The sequence below is a fragment of the Acanthaster planci genome, unplaced genomic scaffold (genome assembly GCF_054643075.1).
Source record: "Acanthaster planci isolate LZ-2023a unplaced genomic scaffold, COTS_SCS Contig108, whole genome shotgun sequence".
Lineage (NCBI taxonomy): Eukaryota > Metazoa > Echinodermata > Asteroidea > Valvatida > Acanthasteridae > Acanthaster > Acanthaster planci.
The window spans coordinates 1-27549 of NW_028257730.1; the positions used below are offsets into that span (position 1 = coordinate 1).

At 40.3% G+C, this 27549-nt stretch overlaps 1 protein-coding gene across 1 annotated transcript; it reads left to right on the forward strand.

Annotated features, from left to right (window-relative positions):
• The first annotated feature begins 10829 nt into the window (after positions 1 to 10829).
• Positions 10830 to 12867, forward strand: LOC110983800 (5-hydroxytryptamine receptor 4-like). The gene has a single exon (XM_022243365.2). It carries the CDS (start codon positions 11352 to 11354, stop codon positions 12342 to 12344), a length of 993 nt encoding a protein of 330 aa, XP_022099057.1. The 5' UTR covers positions 10830 to 11351; the 3' UTR covers positions 12345 to 12867.
• The last annotated feature ends 14682 nt before the right edge of the window (positions 12868 to 27549 follow it).

Consider the following 27549-nt stretch of genomic DNA (forward strand, 5'->3'; position numbering starts at 1 on the left):
TTGTCAGGTTGTGTTCACTGAGTATTTTCATCAAAAACAATGGCCAAAAAAATCATGGATAACTGGGTAGACACCTAAGACAACTATTTGTTGCCAAGACGGAGACATTTGGGTAGAAAAATGATGAAAATCATGGAACCTCATGTCTAAGAATTACAAAAGAGAAAAAATAAAGTGCAAAAGGATAAAACAAAATCGCAAATTGGAAATCGCCAACAAATTCAATTTTGGAAAAGCTACCAAAAATGCAACAAGACCTAGGCCACAGTCAGTCCACGTGTGTACCGTGGGAAATGACACACTCACACTCACGGAGCATGAGTCGACTCATACATGTGCTAGAATGTCCTATAGTAAAAGCTGTGAATGCAGAAACACATTCAAACTCATCACCAGGGTTGTCTGATTTAAAATCACCGATTTAAATCCTGACTTATGGTGTAAATCAAATGTTTTTTTGGAAAAAATCACTGATTTAAATCAACATACATGTATTTAATTTTTTGGGTAAAAGGCAAAAATGTTTCAATTTTTGAATATTTTGGTACTGATTGGAAATGTTGCAGCTTTTGCACACTTTAAACAGCTAATCCCCCCCTCTGCGAGCTTTCCAGTTCCTAGTATTAAAGAAGTACATGTATGAATGCACATGAGTTACACACATCTGGGTTGGCAAGATTTTTATGTTCAATTCTGTCCACTTGTTTTGATTTAAATCAGCTTTTTGGATTCAGTAAGTGTAGTTGATGCGAAGGATTTATAATTATGATTTAATTTTGCTTCATTTAAATTGCCCACTTCAGAGTTTAACCAGAAAAGAAGGCAACAGAAGGAGTTAGAACTCTGGCACTTCAAAGTGCTTGATGAGCATTGCCACCTGGTCAGACAAACAATAGTAAACATTCCCAAAATGCCTGATTACTGCCTGCAGCTTGGCCATACAAGTGGGACCAGTAACATCCTAGCAATATTTTGTGTGTTTTGTTTGCCATTAACTACAACTTATCACCCTGACTAGGAAATCGAGACAACAAATCCCCAACATAAGATCATGAATAAACTTTTAACTTTAATACGCTGTTCCATTATCCATGCAATGTTTTCTAATTTTATTTTGTCTCTCCAAAACAACATTTGTCACAGTCTTTGTATGAATTTGGCTAAGACTGGCTAACAACATGTTGACCATCATGGGACAGTTAAGTTCATAACAAACATAATGCACTATTTCATCACAAGGAGGGCTCAAGAGATCTCATGAAATACCTTTTTGTAAAAACACCGTAATAAAAATGATTCAAATAAAACACAATATCTTATAAACAACTTGGCTATTCTTTGGCATTCCTAAACTACATGTAACTCCAGAAGAAAGCGTTTGATAAGGGCAATGACTGCACATGAGCACTAAGGCCACACAGCCTAATACATGTACAAGCAACTGCACAAGCATTCAATTTGATATTGTTTTCAGATCATATAGTACCAGGCATCATCGATGGCACAAATACATGTATTCAACTTCCTATACTGCAGTGCACAACATTTTAAGGAGGCAGATTAACAGCGAAAAATTGCGATGATAATCATAGGGTACAAAAGGGCTTATGGTTGTGAAACAGGTGGTGCATAGCAAGCATTCACTGTGCTCTGGCTATGAACGTACATGTATCAGGTGTGCCAGAAAGCTGTAATTGGCTAGATGTTATAGCCTGGGCAGTTCAAACTCCTTCTGTGTCCTTCCTCCATCATGTCCATGGTTTAACGTGGTAAAGTATCAGTGTACATCAACCTTTTACACCTGTACTTCTCTACAAATACATGTATTTCATTGAAATTAGAAGCGTTAGTCATTATAGCTAAAAGCCCCTCAATTCATGCCCTTAATAAAGTGATTTTTAATCAAGCCTACAGATAACTCATTGCTCCTGTGGAGTTGGATCACAAACAAAATGAGACTGTCTTTTGCACACAGTGCAAGGTAAAATACCAGCATTTTGTACCTGCACACGTAACATGCAAAATATATACATGTACATGTACAAGTATACTGTACCTGTTGTTCATGGCATGTTTCTCACTCATTAGTCATTTGATGCATACATAAAAAAGTATTCTATTAACAAATTCGTGTGAACTCTACTTTTGTCAAAACTTAGAGTTCGGTTTAAAACCTGGTATGCACTTTGTCCTTGGTATATGCGCATGTACTTATCTCTGCAGGAAGTGTCTTCTCTGAGGGTACATGTACCAATACAGGTGTGATACTGCATGCATTTCACCAAGGCTAAGACATGGTAGTTAGTGAATTGAATCGAATTACTTGATTTAAATTTCTTAATTTAAGTCCAAATTTGTTTAATTTTGTCACAAAACAAATCAATAAAAGAAAACTACATGTACAGTATTCCAAATGCAGCTTATTTTCTTGCTTTTGAATAGACATTTGAGCCACCTTGTCTCACATTTTTATAAAAATTTTTTAAAAACTTGATTTAAATAAAAAACTGACTTAACTAAAAACTTATGATTTTTAATTTTTTTTCTAATTACCGGTAACAACCTTGCTCATCACACATCACCCAAAAATGCTATCAATAAAAAGTGAAGTACCTGTACCCAAATTTTTTTTCTCAAGTACAAGGGTTGAGTACTGGGTACCGAAGAGTTGAGTATGCCCTAAATCTGAATACAAACAATCAAGTACAAGGCCAATTTAAGTACAAGCCAAGTACAATTTATTTTTGAGTACTGATCAATGGGCGGAGTACTCTCGCATACTCGAATTATACTCGTGTGTGAATACTCCAACACTGGTGCGGCCTTTGCTGGAATACTCAGCTGCCTGGGGCCCACACTTAAAGGGTAATTATACATGTACAGTACACTGTATGTACAGTTTGGAGCAAGTGCAGAGACAAACTGCAAGATTAATCGTCAATCAGTACAGTTAAACAACAGCAACTGTCACAAATCTGCTACACAGACTTGACTGGCCTTCACTTGTTCAAAGGCAAAGAACACACAGATTAATTGTCATGTACATGTACAAGATAACTACGGCATTGGTTGATATACCAGCTGAAAACTAATTGGTACCAACAGGTGTATGTAAAGAGCAACTAGAGGAATCCAACCCATCCCATGGCCACAGAAACCATGGCAACAACTCCAGCTTGACATCTTTGGCCCTGTTGAAGCCACCCCTGCCAACCACCATTTCCTTGTTGTGGTGCATGACTTGCACTCCAAATGGCCAGAAATTGCCACCACAAGTACAGTGCAGTCACTTCTGCTACTGTGACCAACATCCTTCAGCAAATGTTCATGAAATGGGGCCTTCCAGAAGTCATCATAACTGACAATGGGCCACAATTCATATCCGACCAGTTTGCCACCTTCGTCTCCAGCCTCGGTATTGAGCATCGCCTTACAGCCTGATACAACCCACAGAGCAATGGTGGTGTCGAGCGCTTCAACCGCATTATCAAGGATGGTTTGAAAGCCAATCTTGAAGCTGGCAAAACATTTGATCATGCCATCCAAACCATCCTCCGCACCTACCACTCGACCAAATACTCACTGACAGAAATAACATCTGCAGAACTCATGATCGGCTCATGACCTCTGCCTTCCACTGGACATTCTCAAATCTCCAGTACAGCCTAATGCCAAGGTAGCAGCCCATGCATCATCAATTGCACAACGCCTGCAGAACATCAAGTCCTACACCGACACCAAGCATCATGCTCAGATGCCACAGTTCCAGACTGGTGACTGGGTTAGAGTCAAATGCCCAAGCAGCAGTCAAAAGCTGGCATCCTCACTCTCGCCGCCAAAGCAGATTGCACGTCAGTTCAGCCCCAGCACCAACCAACTCAGTGACTGTACCCATTGGAACACCCACCGACTTGTTGCAACCCACACTCAAGCACCTCACCATGACAACAGCCTTGACATACCGCTCTGCTTTCCCTTGGACATGCCCACCACTACACCAGCTCAAGCTCCACTCCGCAGATCTCACCGCACTCGCTCCCCATCCCATCACCTCAAAGACTTTGACTGTTCGTGAACTGGGACTTTTCCAAAGGGGTGAAATATTTGTGTCTGTAATTCATCTCATTGTTTTAATACTTTCTTAAGTAAGCCTGAGGGTGCTATTCAAGTTTCATGTTACATGACCATGCCCTTCGGCATCCATGTTGGTTTTTTGGAATACAGAAGTCCTACACTCAGTAACATCAGTTCGTGTCCCTGCGCCCATTCATATCAGTTCGTGTCCCTGCGCCCATTCATTTCACAAACATAATATGCGGGGAATATTCCCTGGAGCAGAATGGAATTTTGTAAGCCTGGGAATTCTTGTTCGTGCCGGAGCATCAAGATTCCTAGACTTGAAAGGCACGTCAACAGCAACCAACCCCTGGTGAATCTTACAGAACATTGTGAGTCAGACAATCCTACGGCCTACATGTATCTTTAAGGATTTCCCATTGTAGAGTTTTCAGCATACATTTAACTCCAACACTTGAGGTCTGATGATGCATGCCTCCGTACAACTTCCAGCTGGTTACTTTTTGTGTATGGATCCCAAACTGTTGAACGGTTTTCCACAAGAGGCCTACCAAGGGATTTCTAAGCTACACATAATTGCTTGATGTTTTGGTTACGAACTTTGAGGTTGCGTCTCAAGAAGTTCAATGTGGTTGTTGCTTTAGATGTAATATTATTGATGTAGTTATTCCATTTCAAATCATGTGCAACAGTGATGCCCAAATATTTGCATGATTGTATGTGTTTGATTTCATGACTATGAAAGGTGCATGTATACATGTAGTTGATGGGACTTTTCATGCAAGTTATAGGCCTACCAATTACTTGACATTCATCAGGATTAAATTTCATTTGCCAAGTCTCCTCCAAGGTAGCCAGGGATTAAGATCCTCTTAAAGAAGATTAGAATCACTTTCGTTCCGAACTGCAAGTGACAACATTGTGTCATCTGCAAAAAGACGTGTTGTTGAGGTGAGACCACCAGCAATATCATTAATGTAGAAAAGAAAGAGGCATGGCCCAAGTACTGATGCCTGTGGTACTGGAACTGAGTCAGAGGTGGCACCGTCTATGAGCCCTACCTGGGATCTGTTGCTCAGGAAACTGGAGTTTTTCCAGAGATCTACAATGCCCAACCTTATCAAATGCCTCAGAGAAATCAAGGACACACGTCAGTCTGTCAACCTCTCTGCATATTACTAGCGATGTCATCCAGAAACTGAATTAGTTGGGTTTCACAAGGCATTTTTGCAGGAAATCCATGCTGAAGTGGGTACAAGAGAGCTGGATGATCTCACTGAACAGATTGTACTCCATAAGTTTTGATGCCACACATGTGAGGCTGATAGGACAATAATTTGATGGGAGATATTTCTGACCTTTCTTTAGGTACGTGTATGTCACAAACTTTGTTGAACAGCACTATCAATTTTGTAATTGGCCTCGTTTTTTTTTTTGGTTTTTTTTTTGGCCGGTCTGATTTTAAATAGCACTCCAGCGCAACCATGTTGGTATTTCCCTGTGTCTAAAAATAATGAAAATTACACAGAACCCACTTTTCTGTGACGTTTTCTAGTATGTACCTGAAATACACAAAGTTTGATGATGTAATTACAGGTTGGTTATTTTATTTGGTCCACAAAATGTTTGTAAAAATCCAGTTGAAATTCACTCTTCTCAACCGGGTCATATATCACATCAGAATGGTCATCAAACCATCAATGATTTTATCAAAGATGACTTTACTTTTTCTCTTTTCAATAGCTGTTTGACTGTTTGATTATTTTTAGTTGATTTGTGAAATTCGAAAGGATTCTATCGATTTTCACATTTTTTTCCGCCGGCACGACATGTATGTGATCTCAGCCTTATGCCTACATGGTACGATTTTCATTGCAATTATGGCAATGAAATTGTTTTTATTGCTTCTGATTGACTTTGATGGATTTTCTAAAGTGTATAAATGTTTACGGTAGATTTTTTTTAATTGGAAATGACAGTTTCATCTGTGATGTTTAAAGATGGAAAAGAAATTGTATTGCTGAACTTTTATTGGGAAAATGAAGCTGTATGTTAAGTGTGAGTCATGTGACCTAATACCACTTCCTGATTGGCTAAGAGTCTTTCATCAGCTCTTCTCAGCTGAGTTTTACTCATTTCCAATGGACATGGATTTTAAGGGAATTATAAAACTATAATATTTACTTTGGTAAAGATTTTAAAAACTTTTTTCTTTCTTTCCGAATTTTTTTTTACTATTTCTATCATGCTTCTTAAATCCTTAAAGGAATTTTTGTTTCAGTCACAATCCATTCTGTGTATTCCCTGTACAGTTTGTATTGCCTGTACAAGATCAAAAGATAAGCATTGGCCTCAACTCACGTCTCTTTCTCACTATTACTTTCTTATTTTTTGTGAGAAGAGGGTCATCTTGGTGTCACTGGAAAGCTTTATTCAAGCCCTTTCCAATGGTGTAGCCTACAGTGCAGTGGCATTTACCTGTAACAACTTTGATTTTTTTTTGGCGAAATCGGCCAGTACTTTCTTGAAGCTGGGAGTAATCAATGTTGGCATGTTTCCAATCAGCCGGTACTTGCCTGGATGTTTCTTGTCCAGATATTTCACAAAATAGAGGAAGCAGGGCTTTTTATTTTTAATTTCATTCAAGGTGGCCACCATCATAAAATTTCCTGCAACCGTTAGTGTTTCCACTGTTCAAAGACATGTTAAATGAAAGACAAGTTGGACAAAAGAACTGAACATATTTACAGTGTCATTTAGTGTTGTAATGGTCTACAATGAACAGTTATAGATGCCTCTGCTTTAAATTAACTGCTAAAAGTAAAGATTTATTTTTGATGAGTAATTTTACAGATAAAATCAAGCACCAAAGGTCAACTCTCCAAACCTATGTTTGTGTTTGTTGATAAACATATGAAGATTGATTAAAAATTATTTTAGGCAATTGGTTTTTTCTTTATATTTTGTTGATTACTTTTGCAAGTCTATATTTTTCTACTACAAAGACTTTACCTTTTGGACTTGTAACATACAATGTATCCATCACCGTTTGACAAAAGTTTGTTGACTTGCGCTTCGATGAAACCAAACAAAACAAGATTCAGGCTTATGATGAGCATGCATGCATGCATGAGTGACAGAAAATATCGGCTGCGCTAGACTGTTTCCTGCCTCCTCCCCTGCAATTTTCCAAGTCCGAATGCATCGATTAAAATGGGATTGGGAACCAGACCATTGTCACGCAAGCGAATTCTTTAAACACAAACTCAAGCCTGAGCTCAGGGCGTTTTCAAAACTAGTGGATTAGGCTTAGTCATCGGCTGATTCCAGCCATTTGATGCAGCTTTCTAAACTGCATGCGAGGCTCTGACTGGAACCAGCGAAACCGAAAACCAAGCCTAACCCATTCGTTTCAAAACACCCTTAACACTAACCTTCCCCAACCACACAGAATCAAACAGTAGTAAAGGGTTTAATTCTGTGGGGATAGGTCTGGTAGGCCTATAACAGCTGGCTTTTGCATTGGGTTTGGCATACATTTACCTCTGAAAAACAAAGTCCAACAGCCTCTGTGCACAAAGTCCCGTATGGGTGTTTAACTTTGTGTGAATGGGGAAGGTTAGGGCCAGCAACCCTAGGGGGGTTAGGGTTAAGTCCCATACCGGTCACATTTTGGCTTCGAAGTACATGTACAAAGAGTATGTGCAGACAGATTCCGGTTAACTCGATCGCCTTGCTCCGATTCTCATGAAAACTCAATTCATGTGGTGTACAAAGTAGCCGACAGAGCCTATACTGTAAACTTTGACTCAATTATTTCACAAGTATTTATTTTCTATTGCATCTGTGGACTTTTTCTTTGTTGTTTTACTGCATTTTATGCGGGCGGGGACGAGAAACAGATTTTTCAACTTCGCCTAATAACTTAAATAAAGAAACAAAGTCCACTTTCTCAAACTAACTCACATTTTGACCCTAAGGAATGATTACTCAAGGCCTACTATAGGTAAATTTTGACAATATTTAACCAAGAAATCCCAAATTTCTAACCTGAGTTTGGCAAAAGACAACCACTCAGACTTACATGTAGTCAATCATGCCATTTTGTTTTTCGTCAATCATGCCATTTTGTTTTTTTGATTCATCAAAATAAATCTCCTTCCAGGTCAAGGAAGCCGACTACATTCGCTTAATTGTCGTTCACAACTCTGTGGGGCGGTCATATATGCTGCCGTTTTACCAAAAAAATGTCTCCCAAAAACCAAAAGCCCTGTTCTCAGGTTCTCGTTTCTTTCTGATATGAAAAAGGACATCACCAACAACTTGTTTAGATAGGTTGTTTCGAAAAAAGTAGAATTTGTTCCCTTATAATAGGAACAGGGTGCTAAAGGTAATGAACCCCAACTTGAGTAGGGCCTACATCATACATGATGATCTGATGATGCGTATATCATGTTACTGGCGTATTCTGAGTCCTTAAAACTAAAACACCAGAAGGAAAATATAAAACATACCGTGCTTGGGGTTCCATCAGTTGTTCTGCTGGAATATAGTACAGAACTGCAGTTGAGTGAATTCAAGGAAGGCAGTAAAAGTGTATGAAAATCTAGAAAAATTTTGAAAGACGTGCACCTATGCAGTGTTTAAATAATGGCGGACAATGTACGTATGTTCGTGTCCCTTGACGTTCGTGTACTCCACCAATGTAGACGGGTAAACAATGCGCCCTCTATTTTTTAAATGAAAACAAAATATTCGCACTGAACCCCCCCCAAAATAAAAATAAAGTCATCTCATCTTTTATTATTTTATTTTATTGTTCTTATTTATCATATTTATTTGTTTGCTTTGTTTTATTTAAATTATTTATTTCGTGTGAGATTTTTACCCCTTTCAAGTTTAAATTCACCACAAGCTTACTAATTGATTCAAAGCTAGGGTGTAATACACTCTCCTATTTGAGTAAAATTGAATCACCCCTCACACATTTTAGTGGCGAGAAAAAAGCAAACAATTTTCAATCTTTTTCAGACTTCCTAACAAGCAGAATGTATTCAAATACACTGAAAACTGGAAAACATGTCGAAAGCTATAAATAGGGGGGGCCTGCCCGGTTTGATGTTGGGTTCAGGGGTTTTCGTAAACTGTGTTAAACTAAAACTGTATAATGAACAGCGCCCCCAGGTTTCACATGGTGCCAGTACCCCTCCACAGTCCCGGCACAAATTAACGCCACTGGTTCATGCGACCTTAAAACGCACACATGTACAACATTGCACTTTGATAAAATGCAACAAACGTGGAATTCTGTTAGATTGCAATATGTTCCTCATGTTGTTTATTGTGAGCATTTACTTTAATTCTTAAAGTGCTTATAAAGTCCGAAAGTAAAAGGTCACGTAGCAAGCTTCCGGAACCCTCGCGCGGTCCTCCTATGGGGATTTTACATTGGGCCGTCCTATCACGTTCGATAATTTTTGAAAGAATAACTCGTAACTGAAAGCACCCCATGAAACACTCATGTTGGGGTTTTACCTTTGGCTTCCCCAAGTAATATTTAGGAAAATCACATGGAAATCGGTAAAAAAACCCGAATTTTCTTAAACGACCTCCATGTTTATGCACGTTTGTTTTCCCTGCCCGTACTGAAAGGAGATTGTACAACGTTGCAGAGATTAACCTATATACTTGCAGTCGATGGGTTCCAGATTCCGTTGAGTTGACATCACGCAGTTGTTGTCAGCAAAGGTTAGACAATATATTAGAATTTTTCGTGATTGAAGTAGAATATTGCTTTAAGTTTGTTACTGTATAAGATTTTTTGATATGTTTTATTTCGGCTTTTACCGACGGACTACCATAAAATTTCAAACCGTAAATGTTCATCTGTGTACGAGACTGCCTTATTGCACTGTTCATGTATTTTAGATTTTCAGATTTTTAGCAGGATATTTCCCTTTTAGCTCAGGTAATTTTTCAGTTTCTATAATTTGACACACTAGCAAATATTTTCCAAAGCCCCTTTTCCGAGTTGGATTTTTAATTAAAGAAGTAACTTAACAAAAAAAAAATTCGAATTCTAAAATCTTTGCACGTTATTTTCCGGAAGCGCGCCATCGGGGGGGGGGGGAATCTTTCAGGCTCTTTTAATTAATTAGTTAGTTAATACACTCTCCGACTAATTTCCATTTCCCCAGATTGGTCTCTCAAATAATCAACAGAGATCATGTACATATTAAATAGATACCAAATACTCCTCATTTAAAGTATCTCAATTTTGGAATGCCTGCTGGGCATATTCAAATGGAAAACTCGGTTATGCGTACAGCTGTCGCACGGCTCTTTGTGTACTTGGACTTTCGTGTTGTTGAACGACAATCAACAAAGTTTAAAATTTTAACGCACAATCAGTATACGAACGTTTCGTTTTTGCTTGGTGTAAACGCAAAGGCGTGCACAAGTCATGTCCGCGCGCTATGGACAGATGAATTTTGCTTAGGTTTTTTGATGCGTCAAACTAAAACGTATTCACTTGATGTGCTGTTCGTATGCCCCGTTGCATTTGGTGGAAATCCAGTATACTGGGACTTCTATCCATCTCATTTCATTTTATTATTATGCACTAATAACACACACTAATTCAAAATGTATTCGCTCAAGACAGCGTCAAAGCGTCTAAATCCACACAGGGAATGAGCAGGTATAACGCTCCATTTATGCAATATAATAGTCATATGTTGGACAATCACTATGTATGGACGGTAACCCAGACATAAATTGTTACGAGTCAAACACACAGACATCCTTTATCGGCAGTTGACAAAATAATTAAAACTCCTTCTTCCCAGTTAATATGAATGGAAATTATACGCCGCTAAAAGCGATTTCTCTGAATCAATTATGCTGTGATGGCTTAGCGCCTGAAGGAGACCAGGGGAAATGCTGTAACTGGATTTACATTTTTTGCTCCTTTGCCGATAATGATTGGACAGCGATGATGGTAGAGTCATGAATCACTCCGCTCGAGCGCAGAATCACAAGCGTTTTCGCACTCTCGGCTTGACAGAAAGTCGAGCATGACGCGATTCAGTACCATGAAGAATGCAATGACGTGACGGTGGTCATGCTTTTGAGGGATCACACGCTGGGATGGCGAGCTGCTTATTAAAGCACAACAGGATTGTAACTTTTGCACTAGTGATATTCTAAGTAGGTCTATACACAAGAAATGTTTGAGTTCCTGGAGACTTGGTTCGTACCAAACGTCGTCTGACATGGTAACATTCGGAAACGGGACGGATTCGAGGTCAATGGCTTTCGTTGCTATCCAATCGTCGTTCATGGCTATCATCATGTTATCCGCCACGCTTGGGAACACCTTGGTCCTGCTTGCGCTGGCGAACTACCGGATCCTACGGAACAACACCACGGTGTTCATCGCCAACCTAGCGGTGGCCGACCTGTCTGTCGGCCTGACGGGCATGCCATTTATCCTGGGCTCTAGCATCGCCAACCGATGGATCGCAGGGGACGTGTTCTGCACCGTCAACGGGATCACCAACGTGATCTTCTGTGTGGCCAGCATGCTCACCCTGGCCGGGATCGCCCTGGATCGTTACTTCGCCATCGTACACCCGTTCCGCTACCTGGAGCTCATGTCTGGGCGTAGGGTGGCCGTAGTTCTCGCCTGGGTCTGGTTGCAGCCCCTCGCTCTAGCACTCCTGCCCTTTGCCTGGTCCTGGTCTTACTACAAATACTTCCACAATGAATACATCTGCACCATAGACTGGGGTTACAGCCCCAGCTTCTCCTGCAGTATCTTCGCCTTGGGCTTCTTTGCTCCACTAACCATCATGTTCTTTTGCTACTTCCACATCCTCAGAGTGGCCCGTAGACAGTCCCGGCTGATCGTCGACATGGAGTCCATGGGGTCCAGCGAGTCGGCCTTGGCGACCCGGCGGGCCCGACGGCTCAAGAGAGACGCCAAGGCGGCGTTTATGCTCCTTGTCTTAATCGGCAACTTCATGGCCTGCTGGCTGCCCCATTTCGTCGGCATCCTATGTCTGGTATTCACGAGGAACGACTGCCCTTTTTCGGATGCCGTGTTCACGACGACCACCTGGCTGGCTATGGCTAACTCAGGGCTTAATCCCGTGATCTATGGTTTATTGGACGGACGAATTCGGCAAGCCGTAGGTCTGATCCTGCGGTGCAGAATGCGCGAAAGGCTGAAGGACCCGAGCATCGTAACGATAAACACAAATTAAAAGCGGCAGTGGACTCACTTTACCCGAGAGTTACAGCAAATAAACGAGCTAGGCGCTAGCGGACCTGGGAGCGTGTGCCCTAATAGTCATAGAGAAGACTGGCGACCAAAAACCGTGATTTACAGACGTGCACTGAGTGCGAAAGACTTCAAATATTTCAATGACAGGTTCTAACGACTTCATATTAATGTTGAAATGGAGAGACTGAGAATAAAGTATCGGGAAAATGTCAGACAAAGAAGCACTCAAACATTTTAAAACAGGTCTAGCACATATGTCTCAGTTCAATTTAAAATATTCTTGTATAATCTTGTTTGAAGAGTTAGCCGTTAAATTTTCTTGTGTTGTTAACTGTTTATAGCGCTATGAGCAATTTTAGGTGGCTATATGTGTGCATTTTATAGAAATTCTCCAATGTTATTGCATCGTAATTTGAATCCAAAGTTACTCATTCTCTAAGTGAAATAGCACTCCGTAGTGAGGGGGCATTTCCTCATGATTCATACATAAGAACATGTTTGGATCAACGAATCTCCTTTTGAGTGGTTTGTGAAGTGGTTCGAAAAGTGCAAACCATACTTTCATGAAATTGATAAAGCACTCCTAAATTTCATAGAGTCCTGTGGTGGTTTTAGTCCGATATGTGCTGCAATGGCACACGTATTTAATAATAAATCCACGGCGCAAGATGAAGAGAATACGAGTACACTGTATATATCCAGCACTGAGTGTTGACTGCACAAATACTCTCATGAAGTTGATATAGCACTCCTTAATTTCAAAGAATCCCGTGGTGGGTTTGGCCGCCATGGCACACGTATAATAATTAATCCAAGGCGCAAGATGAATAGAATGCAAGTTTCCAGCACTGAGTGCCGACTGCACAAATACTCTCATGAAGTTGACATGGCACTCCTTAATTTCAAAGAGTCCATGGTGGTGTTTAGTTTGATATAGGTTTGGCTGCCATGGCACACGTATAATAATTAATCTAAGGCGTAAGATGAAGAGAATGCAAGTATCCAGCTCTGAGTGCTGACTGCACAAATACTCTCATGAAGTTGACATGTCACTCCTAATTTCATAGAGTCCCGTGGTGGTTGTAGTTTGGTATAAGTTTCGCTGCAATGGCGTTTGTACGATAACGAATCCAAGGAGCAAGAGGAACATGCAATTGCATGGAATGAAAAGTCAAGAAAATTTATGAGAGAGCCGCAGTATAAATTCATCACAGTGACAACGCAAAGAATATTGATGGGACTTTTGTTCATTTAGGAACGTTTGGGCACTTATGCCCCCCAAACTTCGACGCTTGATTACTTCGTATAGCTGTGTCGATATTAATTCACTGGTGATCTTCCCTCCACTGAGAGACCATTATGGCGGGTTTAATGGGGTTTCCGCCTCCAATGTGGTAGCCTAGTGTTGTGCATGGAACCCACAGATAATCAAAATAACCTTCCCAAACCATTACTCACCTCAGGAGATGACTATAATTCAAGATGATGGTTTTAGGTTCTATTAAAGCGCATGATTTGGCATAGCTCAGCTGAGGGGAAGATGTCAAGGCAACTGTCAATAGCCATCGGCATGATATGCCACCATTCTCGCGCAGAAAACACACGCTTCAGAGGTCCCATTTGTGATGAAAGAAGATGGCCCGCGAAATGATAAAATTGATCTAGTCCAGGTGTCAATTTCCTATTGGAAGGAGGATCGTGAACGATGGTCGGCACACATTGTGTTGGTATTTTCTTGTCATCTTAACCAGGTAGGTCAACTTTTTTTACTTTCGAGCATCCTGAAAAAAGGATTCATACGGGAATAAGCTAGCGCCATTATGGAAAATACACGTTTTGTGTCTGTAAACTCTCGTTCGAACCTATTAACTGAGGTGTCCACTGACCTTAAGACTTCATGAAATCAAATTAAGATTAATGGAAGCGTAAAGCAATAGTAATATTAAATTTTGTGGCATTTCTGTTTATAATATTTCAAACAGTGTTTATTATGATGGTTTGTACGGGTAGGTGTTGCGTATGTTTTTTTTTTTCAAAGCTTTTTAACGTACCTTGGCGAGATAGCCAGGGTTAATGACACTTGCACTCCACACAAATACAATCTTGCTTGTAAAATTCCCGTTTATCATGACACTGTTTTATGTAAGGCTTTCTCAAGTTGAATTTAATCGAAATCAACACAGGATGTCTTCTTGTAATTATGTGTGTAGGTATTATACCGTGTTAGGGGAAAGTGGGGCTACTAGGCCACTAAGCACATTCTTGATTTTAACCATATTCAATGATCCAGGAAAAGGATAAAACTACTCTTAAATCATAACCAAAACACTTGTTTGTTTATTGCAAACAGCTGAAATCAATTACATTAATGAAACTTATGAATATCTAACTCATTCATGCAAAAGTGGACCACTAGCCCCACACCAGGGGCAAGTGGACCACATTATAAAACCTTAAAACTTGCCACCAAACGAGTACGGAATGAATGTTAGAATGAGTAAATGGATAATAAAACACTGAAAATAGCAATCGTAATTATCTCAGAAGCACCAGAGTTCAATTTAAAAAATTAATTAGAAAACTCCTATATCATTCCTCCAGTCAGGTAATGTCTGGTTTTTGCGATGTTAAGCTAATGGAGTTAATTGGTTCGGGCATTTTTATTATCCTAAATCATGATTTGAACTTTTATTGCTTTAAATTTATTTATATTTTTCATTCGGGCCTCAATTTATGTTCAGCTTAATCTCTGAAAAAAATAAATGTAGTTGTTTAAACGCAACTGGTCAATTTCATAACCTTTCAATTTAATTTGGTCTATGAGTGGGCCAGTTGCCCCGATGACCCACTTGCCCCACCCTCCCCTAATGCCTAAAATCATGACAATTTCAAATGAAAAGTTGACAAAGGTAAAAATATATAAACCAATGTGACACCAATATCGTTTTAATATGAAAACCACATTTCATTTGGTTGATTTTGCATGTGGATTAATTTTATACACTTTTTAGTCTTTCTTTCCTGGAAAATACACTTTAATAAACGATGCAAATACGATTCATAAAGCCTACGCCAAAGATAACCGGCAGCTTCATTCATCTTGACATGAAAATAAAGTTTGTTCTTGTTCGATAGTATTTATTCATACGTCGTTTCCATTTCCAAAAGAGCATTAGTCCAAATAAAGTGCAAATTGTGGGGAAAGCAGTACTATAAACGGAGATTGTTTTCCAACCTGTTTAAAATTTCCAAGAAACTTATCAAGATGTCTCCAACAAATGGACTGAGTTGTATTTTTATAATTCAATGTATGTATTATAATGATTCAGAAGTCTAAACAGGAATCAATTTCGTCAACCTGTCAATCAAGAAAACATCGGTTTGCGATGTTACTGGATCTTGGAATTGTTTCTTTTTCGTTCATATACTCTTTTGGAAACTTCCATGGAGGATGATTTTGAGGGAAAAAGAAGTGGAAAAACGTGGGTAACCTTTCACTGTGTAAAAAAAAGAGTGTTAACGTTTTGAGGAAAATGGTGAACGGAGATAAGAGGAGGTTATTGATAGAAGCAATCAATCCGATGGCGCCAATGTTGGTTGGATTTTACATTATACGCGCCACTGTTTTCACGACTTGTCGGGAATGTTAGAATTATTTTTTTTTTGATTTGTTTCATTGTTTTTTCCAAACATCGTACTTGACCACTTTGACACGCCTCCATAAGCAAGACATCATTAATGTTAAAATTCAATTATGCCAGGGACAGACATCTCAATAATTGCATTTTTGCATTTTCACAAAGAAGATATGCAAACGTGCCTTCCCTTAAACACGAACAAATCGTAGGCTGGAAAGGCATAAAAATTGGTCCATGCAGAATTTTGTTTTCACGAAATGACACAAAATTTTCAGCTGCGTACGCGTAAGCATATGGAAAACACATTGAACATAAGGTCCAGAAAGTACGAAAACGTGGATTTTCGTTTTGGTACGCACATCTCTCTGATAACGGAAGACTCAACACAGCACAGAAAATACCCGCATTTCAACCCGACACAAAAATAACCATGCGGGATTATGCTTACTCATAAATGCGTGTATATTCAAAAGAATAGTATGGCACGTGACAGTAGACGATGTCAACAGATAAAACGCTGTTACGGCCGTCTTTTTGCGTCTTATACAAATACAAAACGACCTTAAATACAATTTAAAAAAGAACAACATTTTTAAAAACGTGGTATAGATTTGCAGGTTTACAATTATATTTTACTGGACAGACGCAGGGTTTACACAACAATCGATTCTGTTTTTGTCAAATAATTAGTCTGTTCCCTGACCTGCAGATACACTGTTACAAATGAATGTCAAGGAAGGACAGAAATCAAACTGACGGGATCAAGCAATGGAGGAATTTCTCACTATAACCTATTATGGCCTTATTGAGGGACGAGCGGGCTTTTTACACGCTTTAGGAAGTAAGGGCAACCTTATACAGTTCACCCAAATCGCCTTTTTTGTCACTATATTTCACATATATAGAATATGCTCATATAGAATATATATAGAGAGAATACGCTCATATAGAATATAACGCCAAAATCACTGGTGACTTCTAACGCTGAGAATCGAGCTCGGTATTTAATGGCACATTGACTAGTGTGGACTCACATATTCCCTCGTAAACAGGCACTTCTGTTGCCTTATACATGTAGCCAAAAAATGATCTTGGTCTGTCTATACACCTGAAGCCCGTGGTTGGGTTGCGTTGGTTTGGTTTGGTTTGGTTGTTTGTTAGGTTGTTTGTTTGTTGGTGTGTCTTTTTTGGGGGGTGGGGGGAATCCTGTCACATCTGACATATGATTCTGAAAGTTTAGAACACTTTTTGTTAATTCCAAGAGTAATTCAGTGTGCAAATTGCCTGCGAAACAATCAAACTAGTTCGAAGTCAATTTCAGTGATATTTCCGTGTCAAATGACACAGTTTAGGTGTTACAAAGACTAAAAATGTCACACCTTTGGACCCCGAATTAGAATGACCCATCTTCAAAATCAAATGCTAACGGAGACAAGCTCTTACAATTTTGACATCTTCGGGGTAGAGAGGAAATTCTCCTGGTATGGTCTCGTAATACCGGAACTGCAGGACTGCTACATTCCGAAGCGTCTGACCTTCGTATGCGCCTGAGAAGCCTCCAGCACAATTTAGCTTGTGCTTTCCTATGGTGCTCAGTGGGCTGTGCCTTCCCACTGGCTCCATAAGAAAGTGCACTTGTGAATAAAATGTTACGTCACCTTACCAGTGCATGGAGCAATTAAATGGCGAACTAAGAATGTGGTGCCACACTATTTTGCGCTTGTACAGTTTTGATCCTTGTGAGTGGTAACCCACAAGAATTTCACAAAATTTTAAAATTTACTCAAAAAGGAGGAACTTTCAAGTGCCATTCATGTGTCGCAAATTAAAGTGTTTTATATAAGAAATATACGGTCGAAATTTTAACCCAGGAAACTGAATTTGGTTGAAATGGCAGTGATTTGGAATTTTTGTACAAAAAAACAAACGAAATACATGTACCCCACAAGTACATGGGCAATGGCTTGATCTTTCTGTGATACGCCGATCTTATCGCAATATATTCCGACAATTCCGCCATCAGTCAATCGCCTTTTCTTTCCTTTTTATTTGTATTAATCGGACTGTTGTACAGCTAGCTGGCCGGAAAAAGAAAACAGTCAGGATCGCCTAACGAGAATGTCATCCTTAATTTCACTGCACAAAATTAAGTTCCGACGTCGAAAAAGTCAATTTGATTAAATCTCTGCCTCGAAAACCACATTTGCACACATCATTCAAACGGATATTGTAAGTTGGCTTTTAATTTCTAAAAAGGAATCCCAGTGATTAATGGCTTAGCAAACAGTTGTCATGCAAGTGAAAAAGTGGCACCTCCTGAATGCCTTTCGAAAACATCTTGATTACATTTGTAGGGGTGATCCATCACTACGAACCATCATGTGATGCAAAATGTGGGGCTACACGTCAAATTCTTGCAAAAGCGTCGCCTGGATTTTTTTAAAAGGAGGTTAGAAAACTGCCAGTGCGGGGAACAAGGGGACGGGGGTGAATTTCATTTTTTTTTGTTCACGTAGACTGGTGATCTTTATTTCCTTTCATCCCCGTAAGAAATTATGGAAACATGAACGGCACCCAAGTTCACTTTTTGAAACGTATACTTCCACGCGCGACATTAGTAGGCTATCGCAGTTTTAAGGGATCTTGGGTTCAAGTAAGAATGATGCAGTTTTTAGGTACCAATATAATCCTATTTCTGGCCAACATGAAACGGATTTTATAATGACTATTCTTTGCTTTCTGAACGGCTGATCGCTCGGTTATTTTTTGTTATATTTCAAAGCAAGTCATGCGACCCATCATTGCCTGTACTAATGGACCTAGGTCGACTGGGATAGATATCATTTGGAGGGCCGTTACCGGGTAAAACTAGACTAGTCCGCCAATATTTGAACCAATAAATTTGCGGAACATTTGCGGAATGGAATGCCACATGGCACAGCCTTCACGTCAATCCTGTTACGGTCTTCACCCTTTATATGACATGGACTGTCAAAGCCCTCCACAAAATCCATGCACCTTTGTAGAAAGTAGGAGGAAGTGACAAGCTGCAACACACTCCAGGGATGCACCATTTCTGATAGCCTTACCTCTTTGGCTGCACCAAAATTTGGTTGTCTAAGGTTAAAGCAAGGTCTAGGTCTTCCCTCCATCGGGAAAGACGCAGAGACGCGCCGGGAGGCAATAGCCCTACCTCTGAAGTCTGTTTCTGACACGGCCAAAGACTTAAACGATGGCAAGATAGGGCCTATACCAAGCAAAAAATGCGATTATAAAACACACGCGATATGTACAATAAAAGGTATGAGGCAATCAGAGACGTGTTTCGAGAAAGCTGCGACATTTGGTGTGGACCCCGTCGTGTTCGTTATAGCGGCGTTCCACTGTACAGCCACTTCGTTGATGAATTTGATTTTGTGAAACATGTCGGCCATAGAGTGCACACTCTCATATCCAGTTTTAGTCATTCGAGTAAACATAATTGACGTTCATTATTGGTTTATGAGCTGTATTACAAGCCAGAATGCAGCTTTGACTGAATAACTGTTGCTAACATAATCAGCAGATTCTCGACTCTCTAATGATACCAGGCGAAATTCGCTTTAATTATAGATCCTAATCATGTCAATGTGATATTCGACATTACCACACAGGATGCATAGCTTCAGAATGCAATTAAATAAGTCAACATATCTCCATATCTAAGGTAAGTATTTAACAGATAAATCGTTTCTGACGTGACATGAAATGCGATTTAATATAATATTAAATTGTTGCAGAATTCTATCTGACATAAATGCAGAGCATTTGAAATGACTGACATAAGCAGCCGACATAAGCAGCCTATAGACTGTGCGACTGCTAGATCAAAATATCTGTGGTACATGGATTGTGTTCAGGGACGGATCCAGGAAGTTTCCGGGGGGGGGTGAAGCCAGAGAGTTTTTTAACCTCTCATTTTTGCGGACAAGCGGAAACGATGATGAAACATGACACGACACACGTCATTGTTTATAGTATCAATACACTTACCTTTGTACACTTTAGTTACTTTTTTATTATTTTCCCATTTTTAAAAACTTTTTCCATCTTGGGGGTCATCTTGAAGCAATGGTGCATGTATGCAGTGCCTCCATGCTGATCATTGGCCTTTTAGACTGTCCTAAGGCTTACGTTTAGGGTCTAACTCTTACCCTTACGGCCGGAGGGCAAAGGCCTTGGCCTTGAGGGGCCAGAGCCTTGCAATTGCAGGTCTTTATACTTCAGGGCCCATCGATTCTGAATTTTCCAAGGTAGATTTATTTGACATTTTGCTGTTCTGTGAGCATACAGCTTAAGTCAGGTGCGCACTGTCTGCAATGTCTGCGGTCTAATAAAGTCTAATGCAGTTTTGTTATGGAGCGAAGGAGAAAACATCCTAGATTTGTACGCTTTCATCCCTACAGCATAATTGTTACCGTGATAACTTACCGTGATAGTTGCTGCTTCCAAAAAAAAAAGAAAGAAAAAGAAAAAAGAAACCCAAAAAAATCTATAATAATTTTCTGTACAATATACGTGTCAGAGCACGGGGATAAACACACCACAGAAAAAGTATTCACTTTTTTCATGGGACACTGCATTTAACTCTTCTAAACCAACAGAGCAAGTGAGATTGACACTATGAATTTCAGCACCATAAATTTGCAGTTAATTTGCAGTTTCACTGTGAAATTGTTTTTTCACTGCAACTTCATGGCAGTTCACGTGGTGAAAACATCGTGAAAATAATCCTGGATGTGACCCCTTGCCGACACCTTGAGGTCAAGTGAAAACACCTTGTAAATGCAGTGAGCCCATCTAGGGGGCCTTCCTCATTAACTTTGCGGTGGGGCTAATCCTTTAAATTCTTGAAGGACCCATTGTCTCATAAAAAGTACCATTACCTGTCTTCTTACTGTGGTGGTGACAGGTGTAAATGTACACTGAACACCCCAATCACAATGTTGGCATCCTTGCAATGTACATGTAACCCCGGCCAGGTTGTTCATACACTACATCATGGCCTGTAGCTAAATGAGAACATTGTAGGGACTTCAGCAAAACGACTCCCCACAAATTATGTCACCTCACAGAAACATTTATTTCAATTTCGTAGCATATCTGTGATTTATATTTAATTTGCTTGAGTAGAGTTATACTCATGAATATTCTGGAAATTCATAATTCCCATGGCCATTATGATTACTCATCGACAATTAAACAACAGTCAGCACCGATTGCACACTGTTATGCATGATGTTGGTGCAGAAAACACTAGTGCCAAAAAGAATGTTAAAATTTGGGGGAAGACGCGGACTAATGAAAATTCTGCTTAAGGACAAGTAAAAAGCCATCACTGCTGCTTGTTATTCCACCACTTTGTATACAGTTTCACAGTCTTTTGGCAATTCCATAATTTGATGTGGTAACTTCACAACTTCAACATTCAATGTGCCTTTTGCCCACAAAAGTTGGAAATATTCATATGTCTTCTGGTATGTGGTCGGGGGGGTCGTTGTGACATCTAACACCAAGTTTCGTGAAATTGTATGAATCGTGTCACAGTTTAGAGCTGGGGAAAAAAACTTGTGTCCTTCCTCCATGGTTCTACATAAGCAAAATGTGCTAATCAACTTTTCAGCTGCATCCGGCAAATTTGAGCCATCGTGCGTGTATCCATCTCTTCTCACAGCTCAAAAAAGGAAAAATCAATCCTGTCTTTTCTAGGAAAGACAGGATCCTGTGTTCACAAAACACATGCTTTACATTCACAGCATGTGGAAAGAAAGTTTTGTGGTTTTCACAAGTTCCCTTAGTAGTAGGAAATAGCCGGTTCTGGACCACACGCCCTTTTCACCCCCTTTCACCCATCACACGCTACGCTCGCTCACCTTTTGACCCCGGCGCAGCTCGCTTTGCTCGCTGTAAACAACTCGTGACTAGCGCCGCTCGTTTTGCTCGCTTCACTGACCTTGAACTTTTGACCCCAGCTGTAAACAACTCGTGACTGCCAATCACTCACAAACAAAAAGGGATTTCCCCTTGCTACAAGTCGAGACTTACCCGTTATAAAAACCCGAAAAATAAATAAACAAACAATAATAAAAATACATAAAAATAAATGGTAGATCAAACTACAAACGTGAATTGTTATTTTGCAAAGACACGAGAAATTCGATCGACTTGATAGATTCGTACGATTGCTTTCGTTGTTTAAATTCCAAAAGTTTACGCAAATGCATCGATTGTAAAGAATGCCACAATTGTCACCAATGTCAAGGCTGCATCAGATGTAAAGACTGCTCCACCAGCGACGATTGTGGTAGATGTATAAATTGCGTGGCTTGTTTCAATTCATACGACTGCAGAAATTCAAATGCCTTGGACAGTTGCGAGGATTGTTACGAGTGCGCCCATTGTATCGAATGTTTTGGTTGTACCTACTGCACCTGCTGCGTAAATTGTGTCGAGTTGGAAGGAATGGATCACGTGGTGCTCGTAGACGGCAAGCATAAAAAATTGAGGCACGCGCGACAAAACGAGCCACTGCCCGATTCATCGACTAAACTCGACGCGGACTTATACAAAATTGGATTAATTATTAAATACGACGCTGATGTCGAACATTTAATTAAAGTAGAAATCCCACCCGAATAAAAATGAGAAAAATTTTGGTCAAAGCCGGAAAATCAGAACCATGTCAACTCAAGTATTTATCGTTTCAGACGACCACGAGCGCCTAAATGCCGGCACCTGCGATCCCAATGTTACCTATGGCCCCTTTGACCCGAGTAAATTAATCTTTCCAAATCCCGTGGTTAAAGAAGGGATCTATACTTCGCCCATTTTTTACCATCACAACGACCAAAACAAACGCCTGTTGATTATGACGACAGAACCCTGTTACGGTATAAACCCACTTTACAAATATGGCACTCGAGATAAAACGCCCGAAAACACCCAGGGCCGTCAAATTTGTTACCAGATACAATCACCTACGGCAAGCGTACTCGATCACATAAATTTGGCTGTTTATAAATTTATCGAATTTCAAGGGTCTAATCTCCCGTCTAACACCGTAATTGCCTACAAAGCCAGTCACGATGTCGATGAATTGAACAAGATCGAATATGTAGTTAAACCGCCTTATACGGCTAAAACCCAATGTACGTTAAAATAGATCCCTTTGCTTCGCTATTTGATCACAAATAAATATCTATCAACTCGTCAAATATCGATAAATTTATCAATAAGAGATACGACGCGCAATCATTTATTTGTGCAAAAGACGTGTACTACGGTACCCACGGTTCACTGTCTTGCGGAGCCAGCGTCAGGTATAGAGTGACAGCAGCAATGTTGAAAATTAGAAACGACGGTCTAATTTCGAGTAAGTCGGCGTTGCAAGCGTTTAGCAGATTTGAATTAAAAGACGATTAAATTTGAAAAATCAATTTAACCCCGGTTATTCCTCGGAAACGGGGTTAAAGTTTTTTTTTACTTTAAATAAATAAATCCTTATATAAAATGACAACCGACGCGGAACTTTGCCACTTGCTGAATCTAAAGGAAGTACACATAGCGGGATCAGAAAAACAAAGTCAACCGATGCCCGCTTGCGACCACCAAATAATTGAAATAGATGAAAGAAAGGCTTGTAAACATTGCAGCCTAATTTTGGGGTTTGCTTCGCTCACTTCGTACACACCCGCCGACATGGGAGATCGGTACTTTAATCATCACGTTTGGAAGAAACCGCTACCACCAAAATCGAGAAAAACGTTGCAGAAGTATAACATTTCTTTTAAAAACGGCGAAGCGGGTAAAATAGAATACAAGTTAAACCAAGTTTTAAACGGTAAGATCTCTCGAGGTAAACCGTTGAAGGCTTTAATCGCGGTGTGTTATCAAGACGTAACTGGAGAAACCGAATCTAAAGTGAAAGATCTATTTCAAGTTTCAGATAAACATTGGGAAAACGCTATGGAGAAGTTTAACCTCGCCAAACAAGACGTATAAAACGTATATAATAAAATGAAGACTCACACGTTTTACTTGACCGAGAGCGAGCAGACGTTTAGATTGAAAAACGAGATCAACAACACCAAAGGCGACAAAGTCGACCGAGTAAAGAATATTCAATTTGAAGCTGGATATTTTAACGTAACAAACGCCACTGAAATTGAGGTGGGATACAAACTTGGACGGTAGGCCAGCGGGGGTACTTGGCGAACGACCGCCCGGGTATACCCTCAGTGGAAAGAACGGACTCATCTCCCAATCCAGAATTAGTACAAACAGCTAAAAACAGATTGATCCAAGCAAATAAAAGAGGCGAGTTAGCGGAAGAAATCAGAATCAGAGCTGATGAAATTGAGCAGCTAAACCAAGAAATCGCAGCTTTAGAAGATCAGTTAAACCAAAGACAACCATCAGAAACGCGAGCTCGTTTAGCTTTTGATATCGACGATAAAAAAATCAAATCAGCTTCACTGCTCGAGGGGCAAAGACAAGCTTTAGATGAAATCTACGAAGGGAATCCACCAACTCGACCTACCACCACCACCAACTCCCCCAGGAGACCCAGAAGAGAATTAACTAAAAGACTGTTTTTGACGGGGCTAACTGGACCTATATACGACAGACTTCATTCGCGAAGCTCATCTGAAACATTACCCCAGGGCCAAAGAGGAAGCATCGTGGTACCCCCCGGTTATTATAGCATGGACTGGTTTCACTTTTTGTTAAACTCGATACCAGGCGTTTCTTTTAAGGTTCACTCGGAATCTAAACGGGTGACTTTGGCCATTACGGACCCCAATCTCAAGTTGCGACTAAATAAAGAAGTGTCCAAGCTACTGAACTTACCCAAAATAAAACTTTTACCCAACGTTATTTACGAAGGCAAGTACGATTTAAACCCCTTGAAACTCGCATTTATTCATTGCAAACAATTAAATACATTTGACAACTTTTATAACGTGCAGTCTTAAGACTTGCTAGACGTGATAGCTACCGAGCCTAGCACCTGTAATCACTGAAAAACGCCTAAAAAGTTAATACACAGAAACATCAGTGAATTGACTTTTTCTGTTAAAAACGATAAAGGCGAGCTCTTGAATAACATCGGCAAAATTTTAATCGAGTTTGACATTTTTTAAAACGCGTAATTATAAAAGTAATAAGATGACGACTAACATATACCCAGATTTAAATAAACACTCGGATTTGACTTTAAACTCGACTGAACAAGCGGAAACCAAAATTTACAGACTCAGGAAGATCGAAGAAATTAAATCTCAAATCCAAAGAGAACGCAACGCGAGGGAAGCTTGCTACAAAAAGATCAAACGACTCTTAACCGCGCTCGGATACGTGGAGCACGGCGTGGAAGCGATTGGAGTCACATCGGCAGCCGTAGGCATTTCCGCCATTTTGGGCGTCGTTACTGGGTCCGTTGGACTTGTGATGGAAGGCATCGCTATCGGTGCGTTTGGCGCTTACGCGATTCTAAAGTACGCCTGCCGTAGACTCACACACAAAACAAAAAAACACGACCAAATTCGAATTTTGGCAGACGCTAAATTAAACACCATCGAGGAATACGTATCTCACGCGATTGAAGACGGTGACATATCCCAGGAAGAATTTGTCCTTATTTATCCGAGCTGAAAAAAGTTTAACGAGATGAAAGAAAAGATCAGATCGCGTACGTCTACAAAATTGGAAGCGAGCAAAGCGAGCACCAAAGAAGAATTCGAACACCAAGTCAACGAGAGAGCAAGAGCGCTAGCCAACGAACGGGCGGCCGTTTTTAAAAAAAGATCTTATGAAAAAACTCGGAGAATAAGTTTTACAAAGTCGGTTAAATATGAAGAGAATCCACCCGCTTATCAAAACTTGGGTCTGTCCAATGGCACCTCCTTGAAAATTCTTTTAAAAATAAATGGGAGGCAATTTTAGTAGTCTAAATATTTTAGTAAGTGAAGACAATTCTTTTACAGCCGAGTTTCCAAATTTAACGCACGCGTATAAATTACCGAAAGTAACCACGGACGAAGCGGTAAATAGGTGGTCTACCGAGTCGATATCGTTTACCAAAATCAATTTAATTTCGCGGTCTATTGCGCGACAACGGCCTGCGGTGTGGGCTTTGATCTGCTGTCCGACCCTAATCCATACGTCTCGGCTTTATTTAACTTTCATGTGTATTACACCGTACGAAAAATATTTTACGACTGCGTGATGCCCATTCCGAGCGACGACGTATTTGACGCGTTACACAATAATTACGACCATCGGAAGTTTACTGACACGTGTCTGTTATACGGAGTAGACCCGAATAAATCGTATAAACAAACAAGAGACACTTTGTCGAACGGATTAGGCACCGCTTATTATTACGACAATGGATATATACCCGTTCCGGGTAAAAACTACGACGCGCACGACTTACACGTGACCAACAGTACATACGCGGGATCTACTTATATGGGATTTGGATGGGCGAAGCCACCTAAAGGCTCCGGTCACGCGAGTACCTACACGGTCACCTGGATTTCACAGTCGGACGCGGTTACTTTGGCCTGGTGGGATTTTGTTCCTAAAAAGTCTCGCTTGACGGACGTCGGAATCACCAAGGTAAACGAACAATTCGAGCTTACGTCTACGCATTACTCGGGGCACAGGCGCAGACCAAGACCAGCGTTTTGGCCACCGGCACCGGATTAGACGCGCGACGGCAATTTATTACGATCGTGGAATCTTTAATTAATTCGGACCCCGATCTCGAACAGTCGATCGACCAATTTCAAGATTCGCTACAATACGCAAAAACGCCCTTAAACTTCGTAGTTGCCCCGGGTTTGTACCGGGTGCCCTTTGACATGGACTTACGCATCGGCACTTTTGAGGGCTATAACAATAATTTACAAGTCACGACTGAGGATATGAAGACTGGTTACGTACCGAGTTTAAATAGCGGAGCGAGTTTAAAAGTTGATTTTAATGAAGAGGAATTACCGAGGAGGGCAATTGTAAAGCCAGTTTTAAAGCAACCAGAACCAATTCTAAAGCCTTTAGACGCTCACAACGAAGAAAAACTATCATTAACCATCGGAGCCGTTGCCATGGGTGTCGTCGGTTTTACCTTGTATAAAATTTTAACTTAAACGGTTTGATGTAAGGCATAAAAAAATAAACACCTGTTCTCCCATGGGGAAAACAGGTGTTTATTTTTTTTTGCCTATTTTAAAATCTCTTTTTACCCTTTTTGCACGTACGTCAAAATCAAAATACCCAAGCCTACGAACAAGGTCCACACGTGCTCTGCCACCCATCCGACCGCTTTACTCGCCACGTTAAAAATCCAACTCAAAATGCTACCTATGACCCCGGGCAAAGCGCCCAAAGCTTTCAACCCGAGTTTCTTCAACACGTTTGCCAGGTCCCACAGTTGACGTTTGATCCAATCGGTAACTCCTGGTTTGGAAGGAGGAGCTGGCGTTGGTGTCGGTTCAGGCGTTA